The 22,282-nt window shown below is 40.7% G+C and overlaps 1 protein-coding gene across 1 annotated transcript in view; it reads right to left on the bottom strand.

The window, feature by feature from the left end:
- Positions 1-283: 283 nt before the first annotated feature.
- Positions 284-22,282, bottom strand: part of dscaml1 (Down syndrome cell adhesion molecule like 1) — a 97,614-nt gene continuing 75,615 nt past the window's right edge. Inside the window, exons 19-35 of the mRNA XM_063492802.1 lie at positions 19,604-19,750; positions 19,351-19,506; positions 17,005-17,144; positions 13,301-13,454; positions 11,385-11,502; positions 10,541-10,704; positions 10,295-10,393; positions 8,499-8,687; positions 7,559-7,687; positions 7,250-7,408; positions 6,968-7,123; positions 6,797-6,827; positions 6,535-6,653; positions 6,241-6,393; positions 5,800-5,994; positions 5,321-5,629; positions 284-5,035 (exon numbers count right to left, since the gene is read on the bottom strand). Of these exons, the coding sequence (XP_063348872.1) occupies positions 4,446-5,035; positions 5,321-5,629; positions 5,800-5,994; positions 6,241-6,393; positions 6,535-6,653; positions 6,797-6,827; positions 6,968-7,123; positions 7,250-7,408; positions 7,559-7,687; positions 8,499-8,687; positions 10,295-10,393; positions 10,541-10,704; positions 11,385-11,502; positions 13,301-13,454; positions 17,005-17,144; positions 19,351-19,506; positions 19,604-19,750 (3,008 nt within the window). The 3' untranslated portion in view covers positions 284-4,445. The remainder of the gene's footprint in view (positions 5,036-5,320; positions 5,630-5,799; positions 5,995-6,240; positions 6,394-6,534; positions 6,654-6,796; positions 6,828-6,967; positions 7,124-7,249; positions 7,409-7,558; positions 7,688-8,498; positions 8,688-10,294; positions 10,394-10,540; positions 10,705-11,384; positions 11,503-13,300; positions 13,455-17,004; positions 17,145-19,350; positions 19,507-19,603; positions 19,751-22,282) is intronic.

Here is a 22,282-nt window from a genome sequence, read left to right as displayed (position 1 = left end):
CAATTTACAGTAAAGTTTCTACTACTAGTTTGACATGAGACAAAAGAGCACAGATTTCTCCAGGCTTGGTTCACATTTGACCTTTTTCACACAAGTCTTGGGGCTTTGCAAAGGTTAAATTTGGCTTTTAACCTCCTCTATCCACAACAGCATACATGTCCCCATGGCTGTAAAATTCACACTTCTTATGATTTTTCATTAAACAGAAGAAATAGTTAAGATTCAACATTCAACAGCAAGCCGCCAATAAACAATATCATCACAGTTTATAAAAAGATAGCTTTATTGCACAAGGTGTTGAGTACTCTTTTTTTCCCATTTTTGTTTTGTTTTCATAGAAAAGAAAATGTAGAGTTAAACGCAAGCAATTGCAAATTGAAGCAATGTTTCCCCATAAAAGTTTAAGGAACAACCTCTAAATTTTGAAAATGGTTTCAGTAATCCCCTTTTAAATTGGTCAATTTACCATTTTCCTTTTTCTTTTATAACCAGCAAAATTTTCAGTACATGCAATGCTGCTCCCCTCCCCACAAATGTGGATTAATAATTTATTAATGATTTTAAAAAAAGCAAACTCTAAATTCTGTGACAAAGTAAAAACAAACTAAATTACAATAATATTAAAAAAATCAACAAAACAAAAAAAAGGAGACAACTCAACCAAATGCCCTGTAAAAGAAGAAAACAATATATTTTTTTTAATTATGCATGGTCCACTCTGACACGTTTTAACTGGTCCATAAATCAAGATAAAGCGGTGTCTGTATAATTTTATAGTCTTGCCGTTAAGTCCTCTTCTGTTTCGTTACAATAGCTTCAGTTCAAAGTTTACATTGTGCCCTGGTTTCTAGTGAAGATGTCGAAAATAGTACTCATTTATACAAAACACTTTCCTATGTACACAAGTCTTCTATTATGGAGTAAAACATAAGCTGTATAAGTGGACAACGGGGAACAGTGGGGGTGGAGACGGGGTTCTGATTGATTGGCAGATGGGGAAAACGTTGGGGAAGTGGAACGTGTGAAGTTGGCCTTACAAACACAGGCAAAGTCAGTTTGAAAGTATGTTGTTGTATTTTAAGGAAAAATCCACCCCAGATGTTTCGTAAGCTGAAAAGCTGTCCAAATATTATAAGAGAAATAAGAATAAAATATGAGGACCACTTTATCCAGTGGATTGTTTTCTTTCCCTTAATAAATGTTAGTGATTTTATCTTTTCTATACTCACTATTTGATACATAAACGTCTGAAACTGATGTATTATTATTAATATTAAAATGTAAATTTGAGTATGGTTAGCATTTTCCTTACTATGTGAGTATGCTTTGTAAAATGCATTGAAAGCAATTCAGTGTTCATATGTTTGGGTGGACAAAAAAATAAAGAACATCTGCTATAAAGTATCAAAATAAGCTAAATGTTAAAACACATATTATATATAATGGCAAAATGTTACATGGACATTTATGTCCTACTAGAATTCTGGAAATGTTTGGAGGGTGGAATTTTCTTTAAAGACAGACATTACATTTACTTTAAGCAAACTGACAGAGGATCGGTGTTATACGGTAGAAGCAACTTCACAGAAGAACTGGGGAAAGCAGGTTGGACAGAACTTTATTTCATCATTCCAACCAATATCCATACAACTGGAGTAAGGAAGCCCCTGGTTGTGAAAGCAGGCCTGCCCCATTCCCAAACTCTTGTTTTTCTGAAGACAAGTATTTGCATAACTTGAAACGTAAAAGCTAAAAGAAAAGGTATCGTAACCATTAGCAACAAAAAGCAAAAATACATATCTCTCCTGGCTAGTTTTCAAATGAAAGGGAGCATGGATACATTTAGAAGCAGTTTTTAAACGCCACTGTGTGGTATGCTCATTGGACTGCACTCCTGGAGTTTGGGAATGACTTGCTGTGACACAGATAGGAAACAGAAATACTTGTTGGTTGTTTGTTGTCATTAATTATAATTATAGGTAATGGCATTGAATTTGTGAACACACCTTCAGAAGGTACAATACAACATAATACAAGATTCTCACTGTATAGACTGTCCTCGTTATACTGTTTTCTTTTTCAACACCACACTTTCTGCACTGAGCCATAAACCACAGGTAACCAGCGACACAATCTCACACTATAATTTGACTTTACTGTGCTTGTCCTTTCAGCTGCTACCTGCTGCACAGGCGGTACAGCTTTGAACATTTACAAAATCACAAGGGGTTCAAACCTCAGTTTCACCACTTAATTTTCTTTCACACAACTTCCTTTCGCTCTAAGATCTTCTGCCCATGGTTGTGCTACCCGTTTAAACTTCCCTCTTCTTTTTCCTTCTTCTCTTCTGGCAATTTTTTTTCACTCTGAGCGATTGTCTTGTGATCTTTTATATATATTTTCAATTAGAACGGCTTTTATATTTCTCTGCATTTTTTTCAATATTCATATATTTGCTATATATTTGAATAGAAATATATATGTACATACTTTTGAAAACAAACATATATCTTTTTCTTTTTTCTATTGCGAGAGCCCTGATGTTATGTTCGACCACTGGAAAACATGTGGAGCAACTCTTCTTTTTTTTTGGAACGATCTTTGTTATGGGATTAAGCTTTGGGAGAAGAACTAATAGTAATAATAAAAAAAAAAAGATACAGTACCATGCATAAAGCTAAAAATAATTTCAGCAAGGTGGAGGGACTTGAAAATACTCCTTTTAGTTTCAAAGACCACTTATTTTTGAAGAAAAATCTCTCTGCTACTTCATATTATATTGACGCTCGATCCCTCTGATTATACTCTTAAACATTACTGTCTGTTTATAAATTCAAGATTATGCAAATATGATTTTTCTTCATAAATCTCCATAAATCTGCTGCGACTTGCTTCTCATTCAAGCTGACACTACACATCAAATAGCATTTCTGCCCGTCTGTGCATATTAGACCTCTTCTCTCAGTCAGTCTGTCTCTTTGACCTGCCAGTAAGCTAGCAGTAGATCACAGTGACACTGTATGGATATGATGATGGACCGGGTGGGTAAAGGTGAAAGTGGGAAAGGACAGAAAGGGAGGAAAAGGGCACAGGTAAAATGGCTTAAAACAAAAAACATAATGGATATTGTGGCGCCATGATGAATCATATAATGGTCGCTTCCTTCTTGAGGAAGTTTAAGAGAAAAAGAGGGACCTAGTTCTTATAATCTGTAATAGCTCTCTTCTAAACCCACTTCTTTTCCTTTGTTTTTCATTTCCTAAGCCATGTCATCAATCACAAAAAAAGTTCAAAATGCTGGACCAAATTAGGGTCGTTGCGTTACATCATCAGCATCGACCCATTATCCCCTTTCACAGTTACAAAATGAACATTTGTCAGTTTTGACACAGATGTCTGCCCAAGAGGTCAGCATACAGACTGATTTTAAAAAGGTCCATCGTTGGTGTGCCTGCCACATGCATACATTTATATACACACATATACACCCGCGCAAACACGCTTGCACGCACACACACACACACACGCACGCAGGCTGTTGAAGGTTTCTGTTACTTGGATCCATTCTAATTTTCTCTTAGTGCACATGAGATTATATTTCCATCATCTGAAAATAAACAGAAAACTGATTAAAAAGAAAAAGTTTGGATTCATCTTGCACTTCATGATGCTTGAATTTTTTTCCCATCTTCTCTGCTTTGAGTCTGTTTAGAAAAGCATCAATTAAGACCACTATGCTGTATCATCCATTGCATGTATATGAAAATCCCTTTGTCTCAAATCTGATATTGAGACGACAGTCCGTCCACTGCCTCTAATGTACGAATCCACGATGGAGTAATCTTTCAGAGCCAGTGTAACACCAAGGTTGGTGGTTAATGCATACAATAAAGCATCCTGCCATGGCACGATGCTGTGATATGAGCTCCTTTCCATCAGAGGCCAAAAAAAAGCAACATTTTTAAAAACCTAAAAATCTTAATACACATCTCTCTGAAACTCAAGCAACCTGGTTCATTCTACAGCTGTCTTGATCCAGAAAACAAGACAGTGCACGTGGAAAGCATTTTGTGCATAAGTACTGTGTCTTTGCCAGAAAATCAAAATATAGAGTGAACAAATGTGAATAAATCATCTATGTTTTGGCAAGGGTGTTTCCCAGGGTGATGAAGTAAGAGATAAAAATGACACAATAATAACAGAAAGCAATCAGGCAGAAAGAAAGGCAAACCCCTGTGCTGTGGAGACCCAACTCTGACCCCATCATATAATATTGTCAGTGGGAACCCAACCAGCCCCCTGCAGCCTGGCACAGCACAGGCACTGACGGGTAAGCTGTGCATCTGTATGTTCCTCACCACAATTTTTCATAGAGGCTCTAGGCAAGCGATGGCTTGACCAGCATTCAATGAAGAGTTACAGTGACAGGCCGCAGTGATGGCAGGCTACACCAGTGTGTAGGACTTGGAGTAGGCCCCCGCCCCTCCATCCCTTTGCTTCTGTAGTCTGCCTAAGCCCGAGGAGCTGCTCTCCAGGAGAGAGTCTCTGGATCCTCCCATCTTGGAGGAAGATGAAGAGGCACCTCCAGGGGTCCCTCCTGTGGCCCCTACTGCCCCACCTCCACCGGAGGATGATGATGCCCCAGAAGCCACAGCAGAAGCAGCAGCTGCTGCTGCACTCTGGGCTCCTGCAGCAGAGGAGCCAGGCATTGTGAGAGTCCTCTGGGGAAGTGTGGAGCTGCTAGAGCTAGCAGATGCCCCTCCACTCCCACTGCCACAACCACCGCCTCCTGTTGCTCCTCCCGAGGAAGCCCCAGAGGATGTGAGATTGGACAGACCAGAGTGGCCCATGGTTAGGGCCTGCTGTTTTGCAGAGTCCATAGTCACATGACGGCCCTGGGTGTGGTATGCACGTTGGGCCAGGCCACGAATAGAGGCTTCGCGTGGTGGGACCACTGGACACGGGTCATGACGCTCTGCCTGTTTTCGAAAAAAGGGATCTGACTTCATGTAGAGGGGTAGGTTGCAGTAGTCACCTGGAAGGGAAAAGTAAAATTTATCATCACTGCACAAGCTTATAGGATGTAATGGATAGTATACTGTGCACCACAATACTTGCTATAAACTCATCTAATAATCAGAATACATACATACTGTCTACAGTCTACAGTGTTTGAGTTATTTATACAAAACATTTACTTACATGAAGTCTGATTTTCACAATACAATTTTAAGCCTTTGGCTATACTTTTCAAACTTGTTTTTTTAATTTAAAAACCCTAAGAGACAAAAAAGAACCATGCTTAGAGGTGACGACTCACTCTTGGCGCGATGCGGAATGGGAACAGCTACATTCTTGCCACGGTCATAGTCTTGGGGTTTAGGTGGCGAGGCAGTAAAACGGCAGATGCCGGGCTCTGACGGTGTGCTCATGGACGTCATGCTGTCTGCATTGTCGTTGGTACCTGTAGTCATCTGATCAGATGAGCTGTCAGAAATAAAGCACTCTGTAATCTCAAATTTAGCATGTTGCAGGTGTTCCTCCAGCTTGGCATGCTCATATGCTCTTGCCAGCTCCTCGTAGGTGGAGGAGGCACTCTCTGTTGACACCATGCTGTTGCGCCCTTTATCTGTGCAAAAAAATAAGGAAAGGAAATGAAGGCAAGCCCCTTTCATCCAGGTTTATAAACGCTGCTGAGATGTAGCCTACTGCAAAATCACATTTGCTTCCTGCAGATAAATAGCCTTAATTGTATGTACATGTTAATGGCTGTAAGTGTCATTTCACCCATGTACCAACCTGTGTCCTGCGAGAGGCTGGCACTGTAGCTGTCACTCTCTGTGACAGTGATGCCATGCTGGGAGCCAACTGTGCGCCAGTCTGAGGTGAGAGTACGGGCTGGCGTAGAGGCCTGGCACTTGGTCAGAGTCCACTGACTAGAGTAGCGGTTCCTGATGCTGTGGGCTGACTTAACACTCTTCCTTGACACTGGATCTGATGGTAAATGGATGAAGAAATAAGAAGGGTTGGCATATGCACACAGGATGTTCACAGCCAGAAAAAATCATCAAGAATATAAAAATAAGAAAGATTGGTCTTCATATTTTGGTCCAGAGAACATTTGAATCATTCATGAAAAAAATATTATACTAATAACTCAATTGAACTGACCAGAAATGTTGCTTTAATCAGTTTAATCATTTAATGATATAATGGGGCGTGAGGAGTAAAAGCACATACTGGTTCCTGGCCGAATGTCAGACATGTCAATCAAAGGGCCAGTGTTCTGGATGAGGGCAGGATGATGGACAGACACACCAGTGCAAAAGCTCTGAGGGTTCCCAGTTTGGTTAAACTCTGTGTCTGTCACAGGGATAGTGGCCTTGTCCTCACCTATGACAGGCAGAAATATTGTGTGTCAACAAAATAACAAATAGCCTAACACCGCATTTCATGTCATGGTCATCGATCCGGTCCTCGGCGTAGATGTGTGAACATATGCGACAAGTCTGTCTTTCTCTCTCTTCCTCTCACCGATTTGCTTGATGCCTTCTTTGTCCTCAATTAGCAGCTGCACTCTGGGGATGTCGATGTGCAGCCGTGGGCCTTGAGGAGGCCCTTTAACCGGGGTGTCGAAGCTGCGGTTGTTTTTACTAATTCATAGATACAAGACAAGCACACACAAACATGCATAATTTGAAGAAAATGGGGAAAAAAAGTTGATTTTTGAGTGGATTTTAGGTTATGCTTAATAATATTTCAAGCTTAATTTGCTGAGAATACATTCCAGTCTTACCTGATCAGCATCTCTGCTAAGCTTTTGGCATCTAAAGAGAACAGAGGATATGCCAATTTTTTATTTTTTTTTGACAAAGAAGTATTCTTAGAATAAATGCTCTGCAGGCTGAATGTAATATTCTCTCTCATTTTCACCACTTATCCCCTCTCTTCTTATTTATTCTCTCACCTCTCAGTCTCTTTAGTCTCTTTTCTTTGCGTTTCTTGCGAATGATGAAGAGCAATGCAACACCAAGTGTGACCAAGATCACAGGACAGCCAATAGAAAACAGCTTCTTGACATCGTCGTTCTTCTCCAGAGGGGATTTAATTGGCGGTATTGTGCCTGTAGAGATTAGTTTAATGTGCTTTCATAAGACAATATCATAAGGTACCCATTTTAATGGATTTCTCATTAAAACAATGCCATTTATCCAAAGTAAATGGCAAATGAAGATCATCTTGTACTCACTGCCATCATAGTCTAGAGTGGCAAACTGGGAGCTCTGGTTACCGCAGCCAGCACTGTTGCAAGCTTTCATCTTTAACTCATACCAGGTGGCCTCACGCAGCTCTGCCAGGAACACATCTGTGGTGGCGTTGGTGCGCACATTCTGCCATGTCCAAGTGCCTGCACGAGTGCACACGACTCTTAATTATGATCACGTTTTTTCAATCAAAAATAATATATATGTCTAAGTTTGGTCACTTTTCCATTGAGTTTATATCCGGACATCTCCAATATTACCAAAAACTGAAAAATGAAAAAGGAGTCACTCACCTTTCGGTCTAAATTCTAGCGTGACAGCTGTGATCGGACAGCCTCCACTGGCCCAGCCTTGCAAGTTGAGGCGAGCATGGCTAGAGTTAATGTGGGTGAAGACAGGCTGGTCTTTGTTGAACTGGGGTTCTGTAAAGGCAGCAAAGGTTTGATGCATAATATGCTCAGAATATTAAAACAATATTTGCTATGGCATTTCACAGGTAATATGGTTAACACAGGTCATCATCAGCAGACCTGCACACAACATTCAGTTAAATAAACTAAATAATATATTGATGCAGTTACAGCAAAAACTGAAGCAGCAAAGTTTAGTATTGTATGTAATATATTTGCATAATCTCTAAGAGGTTAAATATGACTACCAAATTTGAAACTGGTCTGCATTATAAGAAGTTTAATGACAGCATAAACAAAATATGTTCAGATAGTATACAGCACACCATCCCACTGGTCAGTCATATCACTGACCATAAAACAAACCTTTTCCACTGCATTTTGAGAGCAGCGTATATTAATTTAAAGCTACTAATGACACATAACCTTGCTCTGGAGCCATTTGTAAATTAAAAAGCATTAAATGTATCAAATGTTTTAATTCTGATATTCAATATGGAAACTAATTTGATATCATTTGAATAGACTGAAGCGTACATGAAAGAAAATAATCCTCCTGTAATAAAACACATGATCTCTTGGTAGATAATCTATTCATTCACATATTTCAAAAGTAAATTAAAACTTTGAGAAAAGGTACATTTAAAGGTGCATTAAACACTTTCAGTTGGCTTTTTTTGCTGACCTCCTCACATGTGACCTGCTGTATTTTCTGAGTGTTATCTAGAACCCCTTTTCAAAAAGAAATTGCATTTTATAACAATATTCTTTTTACTTGTCTGCTGTATATATTGTTTAAAGTCCTTTTTTGCCACCATCTCACCTCGCCCGTGAGTCTTTGCCTCAATGATCTCGCTGATACGTCCGGCACCAACGCTGTTCTTGGCAGCCAGCTTGACTTTGTACCAGGTCCCACAGCGCAGGTTGTCCAATTTGAAAGAGCGCTCGCTAGAACTGATGAAAACATCTTTCCATTCCTCTGTGTTGTCTACAGAGTACTGCAGAACAAAACCTGCATAAGAAATGAGACATGCACAAAATAATAATTAGTTTTTTCTCAGTTTGACGCAAATCCCTCACTAATATAAAGTCTACTGAACTTTCAGACATTGGTACCACTGCTGGCCACTAGATGGCAATGTATGATTGCACTTCCCTTGTCCAGTTAAGCCCCAATTGGAGGATGGTGTAGCTGCTCTCTGTCTATGCCGCCATTAGTTACCTACAAACCCCAAGACTGGGATGGCGCTGACTGAGCATCTATGCAAATGAGGGCATGCAATATGGTGACTGTTTTTATAATCAGCTGCCTTGAAGAGCCAACTCCCTCCCACTCTGAGACACCTTCCATCTAATCCTCTGTCTGTCTTTCCTTCTGCCTGTATATGATTACGCATATATGACTGTCTCACTCTGAGTGTTTCCTTGTACTCTTTGTACCATCTTCATTTCCTTACTCTCTCTCTTTCTCTAACAGATGGTGCGATGGAGCCCAAAACGTTAAAAAGGGTTAACATGCAGATCGAGCAGTGTCTGTAAGTTTTATAGTCACCCTCGGTCTGTCACAGAACAGAAGAGGACACAGCAGAACATAACAGAAGATAGCACAGGGAACAGTACAGAACAGCACAACAACAGGCTAGAAGAACACTATGACTGACTGCTGTTGTACAGAATATAAGATTCTCAGTGTATGAGACCAGTCTGCGACATTTGGCGATTTGTCTATTTAGCAATTATTTTATTTTTACACAAACTGGAAAAAAGTCCTCATTACCAGCTGAAAATGGCTTTATTAGTGCACACTAGCATGTTTTTTCTGAAAGGGAATCATATACAGACATCAGGGCAGTGATACTGCAAAACAGGTGCGTTACAAAGAACTATTGCTGACAATGAGCCGATAGCTTTAGCGACGGGACATTCCGCTATCACACAAGTTCTACAGAAAAGATTTATGGACACATAAGACTAGATGCTGTATGCAAATACTGGCACGTCACTATTTGAATACCAAGCTGCACATCCAGTAGAAGCTGTTTAAGTTTATGCATTACATCCTGTTTCAGTTTTGCATAATGCATGCACGCAAGAGTCTTTCTTGGGTCATCCTGGCAGCACGGTTTCCAAAAGGAGTATATTCTATTCAGTTTTGGAGGCCTTCATGTGCTGATTACAAGAAGCTATTACTAAATGTCGTCAACTGAAATTTCTCTGGTTTTATTTGTTTGTTTTCATTGTCATTTATTCTGTAATCACATAAGGTAGCATAGTGGCTTTACCAAAACCATATATGGTGCTTGAGCGTGTCTTATAGAGCAGTAATAAGTTAAACTGCCACAGCCTGACCAAAGGGAAATACCCAGTCACGCACACTGTGGCCATCTTCACATACAGATCATCAATAATCAGCTAATCAAACAGACACACAATTAACAGGGAAACATAAAGCCAAGACACCATTCAATAAACTAATAGGTCAATAGAGACACTACCAATAATGCCAGGCAGGAGACAAGCTGAGACAAGACAAACATGTCAGCTATAGACAAGAGGAAAGTAATGTGAGTACACAGGAGGAGAGACAGATATACAGCTTTCCTCTGAAAAATTACGCACCTCTTATAGAGCTGCCGCCATTGTCTCCTGGTATCCAAGCCAGAGTGATGGAGGAGGTGGAGGTGGTAGAGACGGTTAGACGTGGCTGGTCTGGAGGTACTGAGGACGAGGCACAGAATCTTATAATACCGTGACTTATATTATCAAAGACATACTTATGATGAGTTATGTATTCATTTTGGCAAATCTTATTGTTTATTACGTAAAAAAAAGTTTGCTAGTGTGTCATTATAGCCATTCGCTTACCTTGCACCAAAAGGTTGACTATAATAGTGTCAAAGCCAAGTGTGTTTGTGGCTGTGCAGGTGTAGTAACCAGAATCCTCAGCTTTGACAGAGCGCAGCACCAGAGTCCCATTAGCCAAAATGAGACGCTGCCCATCTAGAGAAACTGGTATGGCTGTGTCCTCACTATTGAAGAGAAAGAGACACTGATAAGAGGACCTTCAGTCTATTATTAGGGTTAATTAAGTATCAGCAGCCATTTTGAAACACCTATGGTCATAAAAAACTTATTTAATATAATAAAAGATTAATAAAATAGAATTAATTCTAATCTATTTCTCTGATTAACAATGTTAATGATTTATTAATTTTTGGTATATCGTTATATGTTCTTTCGTCTTAGTTTTACTCATGAGGATGGACTCCAAGGGGACTCAAGAGAAACTGGGACTTTTGTGGAGAGCTGCAGCAATAAGACGAACTCAGTTCTGCTCAATATTAACTTTATCTCATTATAACCGTACTGGTGGGCCCTCCACAACAGTCCCAGCTTCTCTCGTGGCCCCTGGAGAAAATGAATTGCCCACTCCTGGTTAAGGTGGATATCTTGTGTTAAGATGTAAGTTAGGGTCTGACTTGGTGTTTTGCATAGTTTCTAGTCTGAAGGTTTTCATAATAATTTTTAATGGCTCATCCAACCAGGACTGCAATGAAGCTGGAGGCTATCCCAAATGACATTGGCATGAAGTGAGGTACAGTGTCTGCACATTATCTTAGCATGTGCACTTAATTGTCTGTAATCAATTCTCAGAGGAATTAGAGCAGCAAGCACACTCAGCTTCAGTATTTCTAGTGTGGATTCTCACCTGTCTTTGGTCCATTTTATGGTAGGTGTAGGTTCTCCTACTGAGCTACAGGGCAGTCGCACCTCTTTCATCCAGGGAGTGGTCACGGTACCGCCAAATGAGATGATTTTAGCTGGGGCTGGTGGAGGAGAGGAATGAAAAAGTGAAAGGTGTATAGAGGCAGAGAAATTTAATAAAAAGACCATTAGAGCTAATTGCATTAACACTCAAGCAGCCCATAAGACCAGCTGAGCAATAGACTAATTAATATGCACCAATCGGATGATTTTGCTGTTGTCAAATAATTTTCAAATCCAGTTAACAATCACTTTGTTTTGAATCAATACATCGCAGTGTTAATGCATGTGCATACATTGATTTATCTTCTTGCTAGAATTCTTTTAATAAGCACAATTAACTGAGAGGAAATGTGTACTCTCTATAATTCACATTTGAATTTGTGACACTGGCTGGAAAAAAATAGAACATATATATATATATATATATATACATATATATATATATATATAAAAATATAAAGAATACAAAGAATGAGAAGAGAGGATATGAAAAAAAAAGTCTTTCCATTCAGGCACATAACCCTCTTATTCTCTGTCACTCCCCTACCCTCTCTGTCTCGCTTTCTTTCCCAAGCTTGGCGTCTTAATGCTAGTGCTCTAGTGCACTTATGTTAAGGTTGAATGAAGCATTGAGTGAGCAAGCCTGGAGGACACTGTCTATTACAGCTGCCGATCAGCAGCACACTCCGATATGAGCACACATTAACAAACCTTTGCACCCAAGTCAAAGGAATGAACAGATAAAGAAAAGGCACTCTATTCATTCTTACGCCTTTATTCAACCTGGCCTTTAATCCAAAGCCTATTGATTTAACTGCCATCCTCATTTTCTTAAACACTTTGCCTCTCTATTGTCTTCTATATTAGTTAGCTCTGCTCTTTTTTCCTCCACCTGCTGTCCTCTCTGTTACTCCCCTCTTATCATTTCCCTGGATGAGGGCAGTTTATCTGGTGCCCTCTGAACTCTAAAATCAATCGTGCACCTCTGTAAAGTCAAAGCGAGCAGTAACACAGAAATAAAGAAGGAAACTAGGGGCTGTGGAGTAGAAAATATAATATTGGGAATAATTACATCACATCTACTATCAAATAAAAACACATGACATGTGCTGCAAGATTACAGTCCTTTACGGCGTAGTGTGTTACCAATGGTATTCTTGGTGACTGCAGTCCCAAATGCCTTTAGATCACTAGCAAGCTTCTGCCGTGTAGTTTTCTCATGATCATTCTCACCCCATGAGGCAAGATCGGGCTCACACAGATTGGCTTATCAGTCTGTGTGGCTGGGTCTGGGATCAATTACTTATTTCACAGACAAATCAGTGTATAACTTTCATGTAATGTGCATTTTTCCTGGATTTTTTGTCTGTCTTCATTATAACGAAACTTCCATAAAAATTAGAGACTGTTCATTTCTTTGTAAGCGAGCAAACTTATAAATTCAGCAGGGGAGCAAATAATTATTTCCTCCATTGTATAGCGCACGTAATGCAGTAAGAAGATGATGGGGGGTGTAAAGCAAAACATCCTTTAAAAATGCTTATTTTTAGTTCATGAGTGGTGCAGTGGGGTGAAGAATAGTCGGAGAGAAAACGAGTGGTTTGTAGAGCAGCACCACTCTAACAGCGGATGTATCCTAATAGTTCCTGAGAGAGAGGACAGAAGCAGGGGAAAAATAAACAGGAAAAAGAGGGCAGTGTTTGTTTCTTCCACCAAACAAAAAGTCGGTCAAAAGATTACTTCACAAATTTAGCATTGAACCTCGATAAAAATATGAAACTTAAATTTTGAGGGTCTTTTATCTACAGTGGGCACTTCCACTAATCATGGGTCTCCCTTTCATATTGAGGGACTCACCTTTGGCTGCTGGCTCCACAGTGACCTTTTCGCTGAAGTTACCTCGGCCTGCAGTGGTGACGGCTGCAGCCCAGATCAGGTACTGCTGGCGGTGGTTGAGGTGTGTGATTCGGTAAAACAGCAGCTCTGGATTAGCTTCATACTCACTTGGCAGCTAGGGAAAAACGAAATGAGAAGAGAGATTGTTGATTTGGAAGAACAAACTTGATAATGTCCTAAAATCATTTCACTTGATTAAAACTGTTCGACTACCTCTTACTGCAATTATCTAATCAGCCAATGGCACAAATTAATGCATTTAGATATGTAGACATGGTCAAGAAGACCTCCTGAAATTCAAAGTGAGCATCAGAATGGGGAAGGTGATTTAAGTGACTCTGAAAGTTGTATGGTTGTTGGTGCCAGCTGGTCTGATGATTTCAGAACCTGCTGATCTACTGGAAAGGTGATGGTGTAATGGTGCAGGGTATTTTCTTTGCACACTTTTTATCCTTTAGTACCAACTGAGTATCGTTTAACAACACAGTCTAGCTGATTGTTGTGGTTGACCATATCCATCCCTTTATGACCACCGTGTACCCATCTTCTGATGGCTGCTTTCAGCAGGATAGAGTGCCATGTCACAAAGCTCAGATAATCTCAAACTGGTTTCACTGTACTCGAATGGCCTCCACAGTCACCAGATCTCAATCCAATAGAGCACTTATGGGAAGTGATAGAACAGGAGATTCACATCATAGATGTGCAGCTGACAAATCTGCAGCAACTGTGTGATACTATCATGTCAATACGCACCAAAATCTCTGAGGAATGTTTCCAGCACCTTGTTGACTCTATGTCATGAAGAATTAAAGTAGTTTGAAGTCCAAAAAAGTGCACAATGAGACAAAATGGGCAATTACAATAAAAAGAGTCTGGATTGGTTTGGAAACATGTAGCGCTTTAACGGTACCTTTTCAAAATAAAAAAAAAATGTTTTATAGCATTTCTCGGAAAATTTAAAGTATATTCAAGGTAGCATAAGGTAAAATTTTGGGGATGCCAAATACAAGATTGTTTGGAAAGGCTGGAGTGATGTGATGAACTGAGTGAACATCATTTTAACGTGAACCAATTATTTTCTTCTTCATTTTGTATCAGTAAAACAGAGACCAAGATGGGCTAAAAGTTAGAGAGGTTCTGTGGCTTATCATAATGTGGTAAGGCAAAACGGTATGAAAGGATGACACTGGAGGGAGGGAGGGAAGAAAGGCAAGCGATGCTTGAGGAGAGAGAGGCGAGAGGGTTGGATTGGGGGAGTGAATCCCACTCCCTCGCCTTCTCTGTTCTCCTCGGGGAGGGCAAACAGAGATATGAGAGAGGAAGACAATAGGGGACAGACAAATGAGTCAGTCAGAGATATCATGAACAGTCATACACTAATGAGGCCTATCTACTGCAGGCATCAGCAGTGATGGAGAGGAGAGGAGAGGAAAGTAACACAAACAGACAGAGGAAGAGGAATGGTTACCCACAAGCAGTATGAATACACACCAATACATATGCATGAACGTACTGAAACACAGGCATACACAAACACACACACACATAGAGCCGCATACATGACCTGGAGGTGGATGTGTAATTGCAGTGTGTTTAACCCAGCCATGTGTCTCCTGTCTAGACATATACGCATCACTGTCCCCTTAACACACACACACACACACACACACACACAGAATCTTTTCTTTTTACTGCCTGCCAATCGCTATTCACCTACCCACCAATTATACCTGTATTTCCTCAACTCCTACTCTTCACCTACTCCTCAGGTATCCCAGCAGTCAGCTATATATACACACACCTGCAACTCTGGCTGTTGCTGTGCCACTGGCCTCAAGTAATAAATAGTATGGAAAAAAAAGAAACACAATCAAAAATTCAACACACACACACATACACTGCACTGTAAGGCAGCACCTAACATTCACTCGGCACCCTCTAAATCATATTTTACTACACCCAAGCAGTTTGACACCGTCTTACATTTGTGACTGACAGGCACACATGCACAGATGAAATGAAGACTGCGATACAAGTGTCAAATAGCATGAACAGTCAGCGAATGTGCCAGACCAGTAAAACCTGCGAAGACACTGCAGCGTTACTGAGCTCTGTCCTAGCCTGCTGGGTTGTTGTCTGCAGAACGGTTTATTCTGTGCAAACAGATTCCAGTATTCATGTTGTTTTTCACATTTATGAGCAGGTCGCCATGAAGGAATCCACTGAGCTTTTTATTACTTCACTATGTTCCCTGTTCATCATCCATTCCTCTTGCCTCTGACGCTCTCTCTATTTTTCTCTCTGACTATTCTTCACCCCACTGCACCATCCTTCTGTGCACCCCCCGATGCCATCACTGTTCTTCATTTCTTTATCTTTACATTTGTCTGTCATCTGTGGGCCCACTCCTTGCTTTTTCCTGCATCTATCCACCAATATACCCCCCTCCCTTCTATTTTACATTGTTTTAGCATCCCCCCCCCCCCCCCCCCCCCCGACTCTCACATACGCATCAATATCTTCTTCTGCACATTTGTCTCTATGCTCTCCACTGCAAGCTGAAGCATGGATGGAGAGATGGATAGATAGATGGTGGGATGGATGTATGGGTGGGTGGGTAAATGCTAGGAGGAAGGGAGGGAGGAAAGAGTGACAGAGTGTGTGTTGCTGTAACGGATATTAAAATATTCCTCCGGCGTGGAGATAGCGGTGATCCGGGGAACGATAGAGCGAGATAATGAAAAGAGGAACAAAAGTACTCCCCGCGCGGTGTGTCTGACCCCCCCCATCCCTCCTTCCTTCTCTCCAGTCGCACTCATTTACATAGTAATCATGCCGAACTCTGCATGGGGGCTTCAGAAAGAGATAGATAGATAGATAGATAGATAGATAGATAGATAGATAGATAGATAGATAGATAGATAGATAGATAGATAGATAGATAGATAGATAGAACGTGTGAGTGATTTATGAATGAAGGACATTAAGGAAAAGATGTAAATTTCTCAAAGAGAACATTTATATAGTACATGTGTATGCATGCGTGTGTGTGTTCAAGACTGCAAGCAGGTTATATTTCTTGCCTTTAAATTCACACTGTTATAGAAACATGAGTTGCATATATGTATGTACCTCTATATCGCTCATGTAATACATTTATGAGTGCGTTTCTGTGTGCGTATGTGTGTGTGTGTGTGTGTGCGCGTCTAAGCTAGAGTGTATATTTGCTCTTGGCTTGTTTTCTGCCCTCGTTGATGAACAGATGAGGTTGTCCTGGCAACGTGATGAGACGCAGATATGTAAATGAGGCTGGAGGGTGAGTTTGCACGCACACACACTGCAGAATGAGGAGAGCTCATTTCACACACGTATCTCGCTGAGACTGCAGCACTAGACCACACACACAAAAACACACCCCAACACACACACACACACACACACACACACACACACACACACACACACACACACACACACACACACACGCACACAAGCACACTCGCAAACGCTATAATTAAGTCAAATGAGTTTTATCTCAGCAACATATAAAATGTTTAACAGAAGCTATTTTCTGCATAGAAAAGAGGATCTTGTCCCCTTCACTTTTCCACTTTAATTCATTTGTTTATCCTGAAACTCTCTGTGCCCCTCTTGTAACTTACCGGTTGGCCTGACCCGGGGCTCGAGCAGTAAATGGTGTACTTGCGGATGATTCCATTTGGCTTGTGAGGGGGCAACCACGACACTACGACACTGCTGGCAGAGGAGGGCACAGCTTTGATGCCAGCTGGGGGTCCGGGGTCTAAAAAGAAAGAAATGGAGGGCTGAGTAAAACGTGAACCACTTGTATTTCAATGTGGTTACAGTAAACAGGAAGTAGTTTTCCCTTTCATCTTTATTATTTGCAGTAAATTGAACATCTTTGGGTTTTAGACTATTGGTTTGACAAAACAAGCAGTCAGAATTCAATTCAACTTTCTTTTACACATCACAATAACAGCTGTCTCGAAGCGCTTGTTAATATTATTAGGTAAAACCCTACAATATTAGAGAGAACTCCATTGATCAGTCGCCTGGCTTATGAGAAAATGCAAAAGGAATATTTCAGTATTTTCTGCCATTTAATAGAGCACAGATAATGATGTTAAGAACATGACTAGCAGTATTCAAGCTGCTCTATATGCATACTAGCCTGCATATAGTAGTGTATTATTATACATTCTAAAAATATATTGGTTCTTTATTATCATTTATAAAGCCCTAAAAATTGCCTTATGCTGCGTGACTGTATTCCTCAACCTCTTCCCAAATAAAGATTTCTTCTCATCAGCCCCGCTAAGTATGAAACTACTGGTGAATTAATTAAGTTAAGACCTCACTTCATTATAAACAACATCTTATGAGAAAGTCTTCATTTGGACACTAGTGACACCTGTAGCTTTGCATACATTTAGAACAGACAATATGTCTTAAGTTCCATAAAGAGAAAATGATTATTCTCTGTTTACTATCACCATTTAAGGCTCATACTGAGCAAAAAATATAAAAATGCATGATCTATAACAACAATGTATGATATGACCAACAAATCCCTTACTTAGTGATGTCCAGAAATTAGGCTGTTTTTGATGGAAATTTGTATTTGGCCGAGCACCAGCAGAATATGACATTAGGATTTATTAATATGAGAGGTATTTGTGTAATACTTAAATATTATTAAGAGATATGAGTTCATTTAGAGTCAAAGGTCAGAAAATCCTGAGAGAACTTGACAACATTGGAATTTATACCAAAATAGTATTCTTAACATAAAATCCACAAATGAAGACATGTAACCACACATTCAAAGAGCCAAATACTGTGGTCCCCTAGATATAAGGCTGAAAAATTAATCCCGGTCTTCAATATTCTTATGCTTGCTGTCTTCTATGTTTATTCATGTAAGAGACAGAGGCAGAGAACGACAGACTGAGAACTGGCTGTTTACACAATTGCACAGCAAACACTTTTCCATGTGCTGCGGACAGAACCGAGGGCAAAGGGAAAATACAGAAAACGCTGAGCGTTTGTGAAGAGGTTGCCCCTGGACACAGTGTCAACCCGCATCAGGGAAAAAAGACACACTCAGTTTGCCCCTGATAAACACGCACACTCTCTCACACACACACACACACACACACACACACACACACACACACACACACACACACACACACACACACACACACACACACACACACACAAAGACTAACACAATAGACATATTTGAATAGCAATTGCAGTGGGGCCAGCTCATAAAATGGAGATATGGTGGTGAAAAGAGAATAAAGGCCTTTTCTGAAATGACACTTCTTAGAATCTCTGCTCCCCTCTCTCTCCTGCACTCCCTCTCTCCCTCATTTTCTTCATCTCCAGACGCCTGCCTTCTCCTCTGCCTGGCCCCAGGGAGGTGGAGGAGAGGCGGATACGGATGTAATCCACAGCACCGCCAGTGTAAGCACAAAATTAATTCTCTCTAAGCCACAAAGAATTAATCCCTCTCCTTGTGCTGGGTGCCGGGGTAGACTTGCACACAAACAATAGCGCATGTACACACACATGCACTCGTGCATGCACGCCAACACAAAGCCATATACATTTGCAAACAGACAGACTTAACCCCCCACCCATCTCCACACACACACACCTCCAGATACCCGCATGCACAGACTGACACCCTTAGGGTCCTTAACCACACACACACTTTTTGGCTTCTTAATTCTCATTAGCACTGGTAATGGCACATCAGAGCACAAAGAGGTTTTAATCAGCAACCTCAGCCTTACAAAGACCCCCTCTACCCCCGCTGGCTCTCTGCCTCCCACATTGCTGCCTAAACCAAGAAAATGAAACAAAAAACCTTAAACCTGCCCCAAAGATGTGAGGAAAGTAAATGACTCCTCCTGACTGGAGGTCAGTTCTTCACTTAGTTTTTCTGTTTGGTCAGAGCTAGTAAAATACGGACTCACAGTCTTCACGGGTTTGGATATAAAGGACGTTGCTCCGGACGCCATCCCCAGCCTGGGTGTAGGCCAGCACTTGGATGCTGTAGTTAGTAAACTTTTCAAGGCCTCTCAGCTCCACTTGCTCTTTGGTGGTTGTGATGTTCTGCATTTCACCCCACTCTGTTAGACAATAAGACAGAGAGAAGATTAGAATGCAAACCTGAGTCAGTTAGTGACCGCAATTTAACCTGGATATAACAAGACAAACTCAACACACCTCCATCTGGGAAAACAGCCCAAAAAACAACACGATATCCCTTCAATACACCGTGAAGTGTCAGTCTTGGAGGCTCAGCCCATGTGATAACTGCTTCGTCAGATGTTACAGAGATGGCTCGCACATTCTGAGGAGGCTGACTGGGTACTAAAGACAAAGACAGAGGACAAAAGGTCAGATGAGTTATCCAAGTTGTGAATCGTCAGGTATATAAATATGTAGTGCACCTTTTCAGTAATGAAGGTCTGATCATTGAATGTTGGAAAAACAATTATAACTCATTTGACTGAGTGCAATACAAAGATAAAATGCAGAAAATCCAGGAATTATTTACTCTTAAATATGTGGTTTATCATTAGAAGATTGATTTCTTTCCATGCTGTGGAACTGGATTACATTAGGGGAGTGGTTCTAAAACTTTTGTTGGCATGTCCCAGTTCAGAAACTGAAAAATAATTCATGTCCTTCACAACACAAATTTCATATTTTATTTTATGGAGTAACCATAAAAAGGATGCAAGTTGAGTTTGACTTAAATAAAGGTCAGTGTAACAAACACTTTTTTCCCTTAAAAAATCTAATTGCTTGAACTTATTTTCATTCCATGCTTTTTGTCCAAACGCCACAGTGCTCAATGAACTTAAGAAAACTAACGGAGATGCAGATTTTTCAAAATAGTCCCGAGGTCAAAATGGGAGACGCCCCCAAGGGTGGTGGAGAATGACCAAGCTAAGATCTTGTGGGACTTCCAGATACAGACGGACAGAATGGTGGTGGCTAACCAACCGGACATAGTGGTGGTAGACAAACAGAAGAAGACAGCCGTAGTGATAGATGTAGCGGTCCCGAATGACTGCAACATCAGGAAGAAGGAACACAAGAAGCTCGAGAAATACCAAGGGCTCAGAGAAGAGCTCGAGAAGATGTGGAGGGTGAAGGTAACAGTGGTCCCAGTGGTAATTGGAGCACTAGGTGCAGTGACTCCCAAGCTAGGCGAGTGGCTCCAGCAGATCCCGGGAACAACATCGGAGATCTCTGTCCAGAAGAGCGCAGTCTTAGGAACAGCTAAGATACTGCGCAGCTCCCAGGCCTCTGGTAGAGGACCCGAGCTTGAAGGATTGACCGCCCACAGAGGCGAGTGGGGAATTTTTTTTATGTATTGTTCAACTATTTTGAAAAACCAGCATCTCCATTAGATTTCTTAAGTTCATTGAGGTTATATGGATATTGAGCTTGCAGGGGTATCTGCAGCCTGAAGTTAAACATTGTGCAGATTATTTTTAAATGAATGCAAAGGGGTTGACATTTTTGTTTTCAAAGATATGACTTTGGTAGTTAGTTTATTAATAGATCTATTAACAGACCTTCCTGAAACCCTAAAATACATTTCCATATCAAACTTAAAATGAGTAAACAGGTGATAGATGAAAGGCCATGCCATGTGTCAAGCCTGATGTATAGGACCATTTCTCTTTCTCTGTACAAGCCTCCCTCTGTCCCTGCCAGTCCAGGTGTCCTTTCTATTGGCTACCACTGACCACGAGTCATTCAGGCTTTGAATAAAGACCACTGTTGAAGATGAACAGAAGTCAACTTGTGAGAGAAGGAAGCGCAGGAAGAGAGGAAGAGTGCTGACTGAAAGACAGAGTGTAATGAAAGAGAAGGATTGGGCCAGGTCCACCAGGGAATTTCTCTGCAGCTGGTGAAGAGAAAGGAGGAGGGAGGAGGATGGAGGACTGGAGGGAAAGGAGAAAGGAGGATCAGAAAACCAAAACATGGTTTTGCATGAATAAAAACTTTAGCTTCCATATCTAAATAATGAGAATGCAACTAAACACAACCCTATTCCCACCTTTACCAGAAGAAAAATAAGACTAAAAATGTGATCAAGAAGGTTAGTGGGCTCAAATGGGTGTCTCTAATAGGGCTTGCTTATACGGATATTTTAAAATAAAAAAACAAAACAAACAAATAAAAAAAAAACCTTACATAAATGACTGCATTAATTTGGGGAAAATAACAATGATGAACTCAGGCTATAGGGAGGAGGACACGTGGGTGATGGGCAGAGGAAGAAGGGAGGAAGAGAGTTAAAAGCAAGGGGAGCAAGGGAAGGGCAGAAAAAGATGAAAAGAGGGATCAGGGAGACAATGCGCTCAGCTGTGGATAATTACAGCAGGAAGCTAGCACAGGGAAAGAGAGAGAGACAAACAGAGAGACAAGCTAATTATAATTATTTTTAGTATGCTTGTTGTTATCACTATTATCATAATGGCCATCAATATCACTGTCGCCACGGTGACAGCCACAGGAAAGAACTGGAGGGCTCTGTCTCTTCTAGACCAATGAGGCTAAGCCAACTGTTCACTGGAAGGACAAATATGTATGTGATTGGTGTATGTATGTTTGTTTGTACGTGGTACAAACATGCAAATGTAGATAATAGGTGACGGAGATTGAGAGAGATAGTATGTAACAAAGATGGCTGTCTGCATTTAGCATGAAGATGAACTGCCCAATGCTAAAGAAACAAAGAGTGAGAAAAGACAAATGAGAACACAAGAAGTACGACAGATGCAGCCACCTAGTCCAAAAACTGGAGGCGATGCGTCAACTTTAATTCTTTCGAATGGATGAAAGCAAAAAGAAGTCCGTATAGATGTCTATAAGAAAATTACA

This window comes from Pelmatolapia mariae, linkage group LG14 (assembly GCF_036321145.2).
Source record: "Pelmatolapia mariae isolate MD_Pm_ZW linkage group LG14, Pm_UMD_F_2, whole genome shotgun sequence".
Lineage (NCBI taxonomy): Eukaryota > Metazoa > Chordata > Actinopteri > Cichliformes > Cichlidae > Pelmatolapia > Pelmatolapia mariae.
This window is presented reverse-complemented; position numbering and strand designations above follow the sequence as displayed.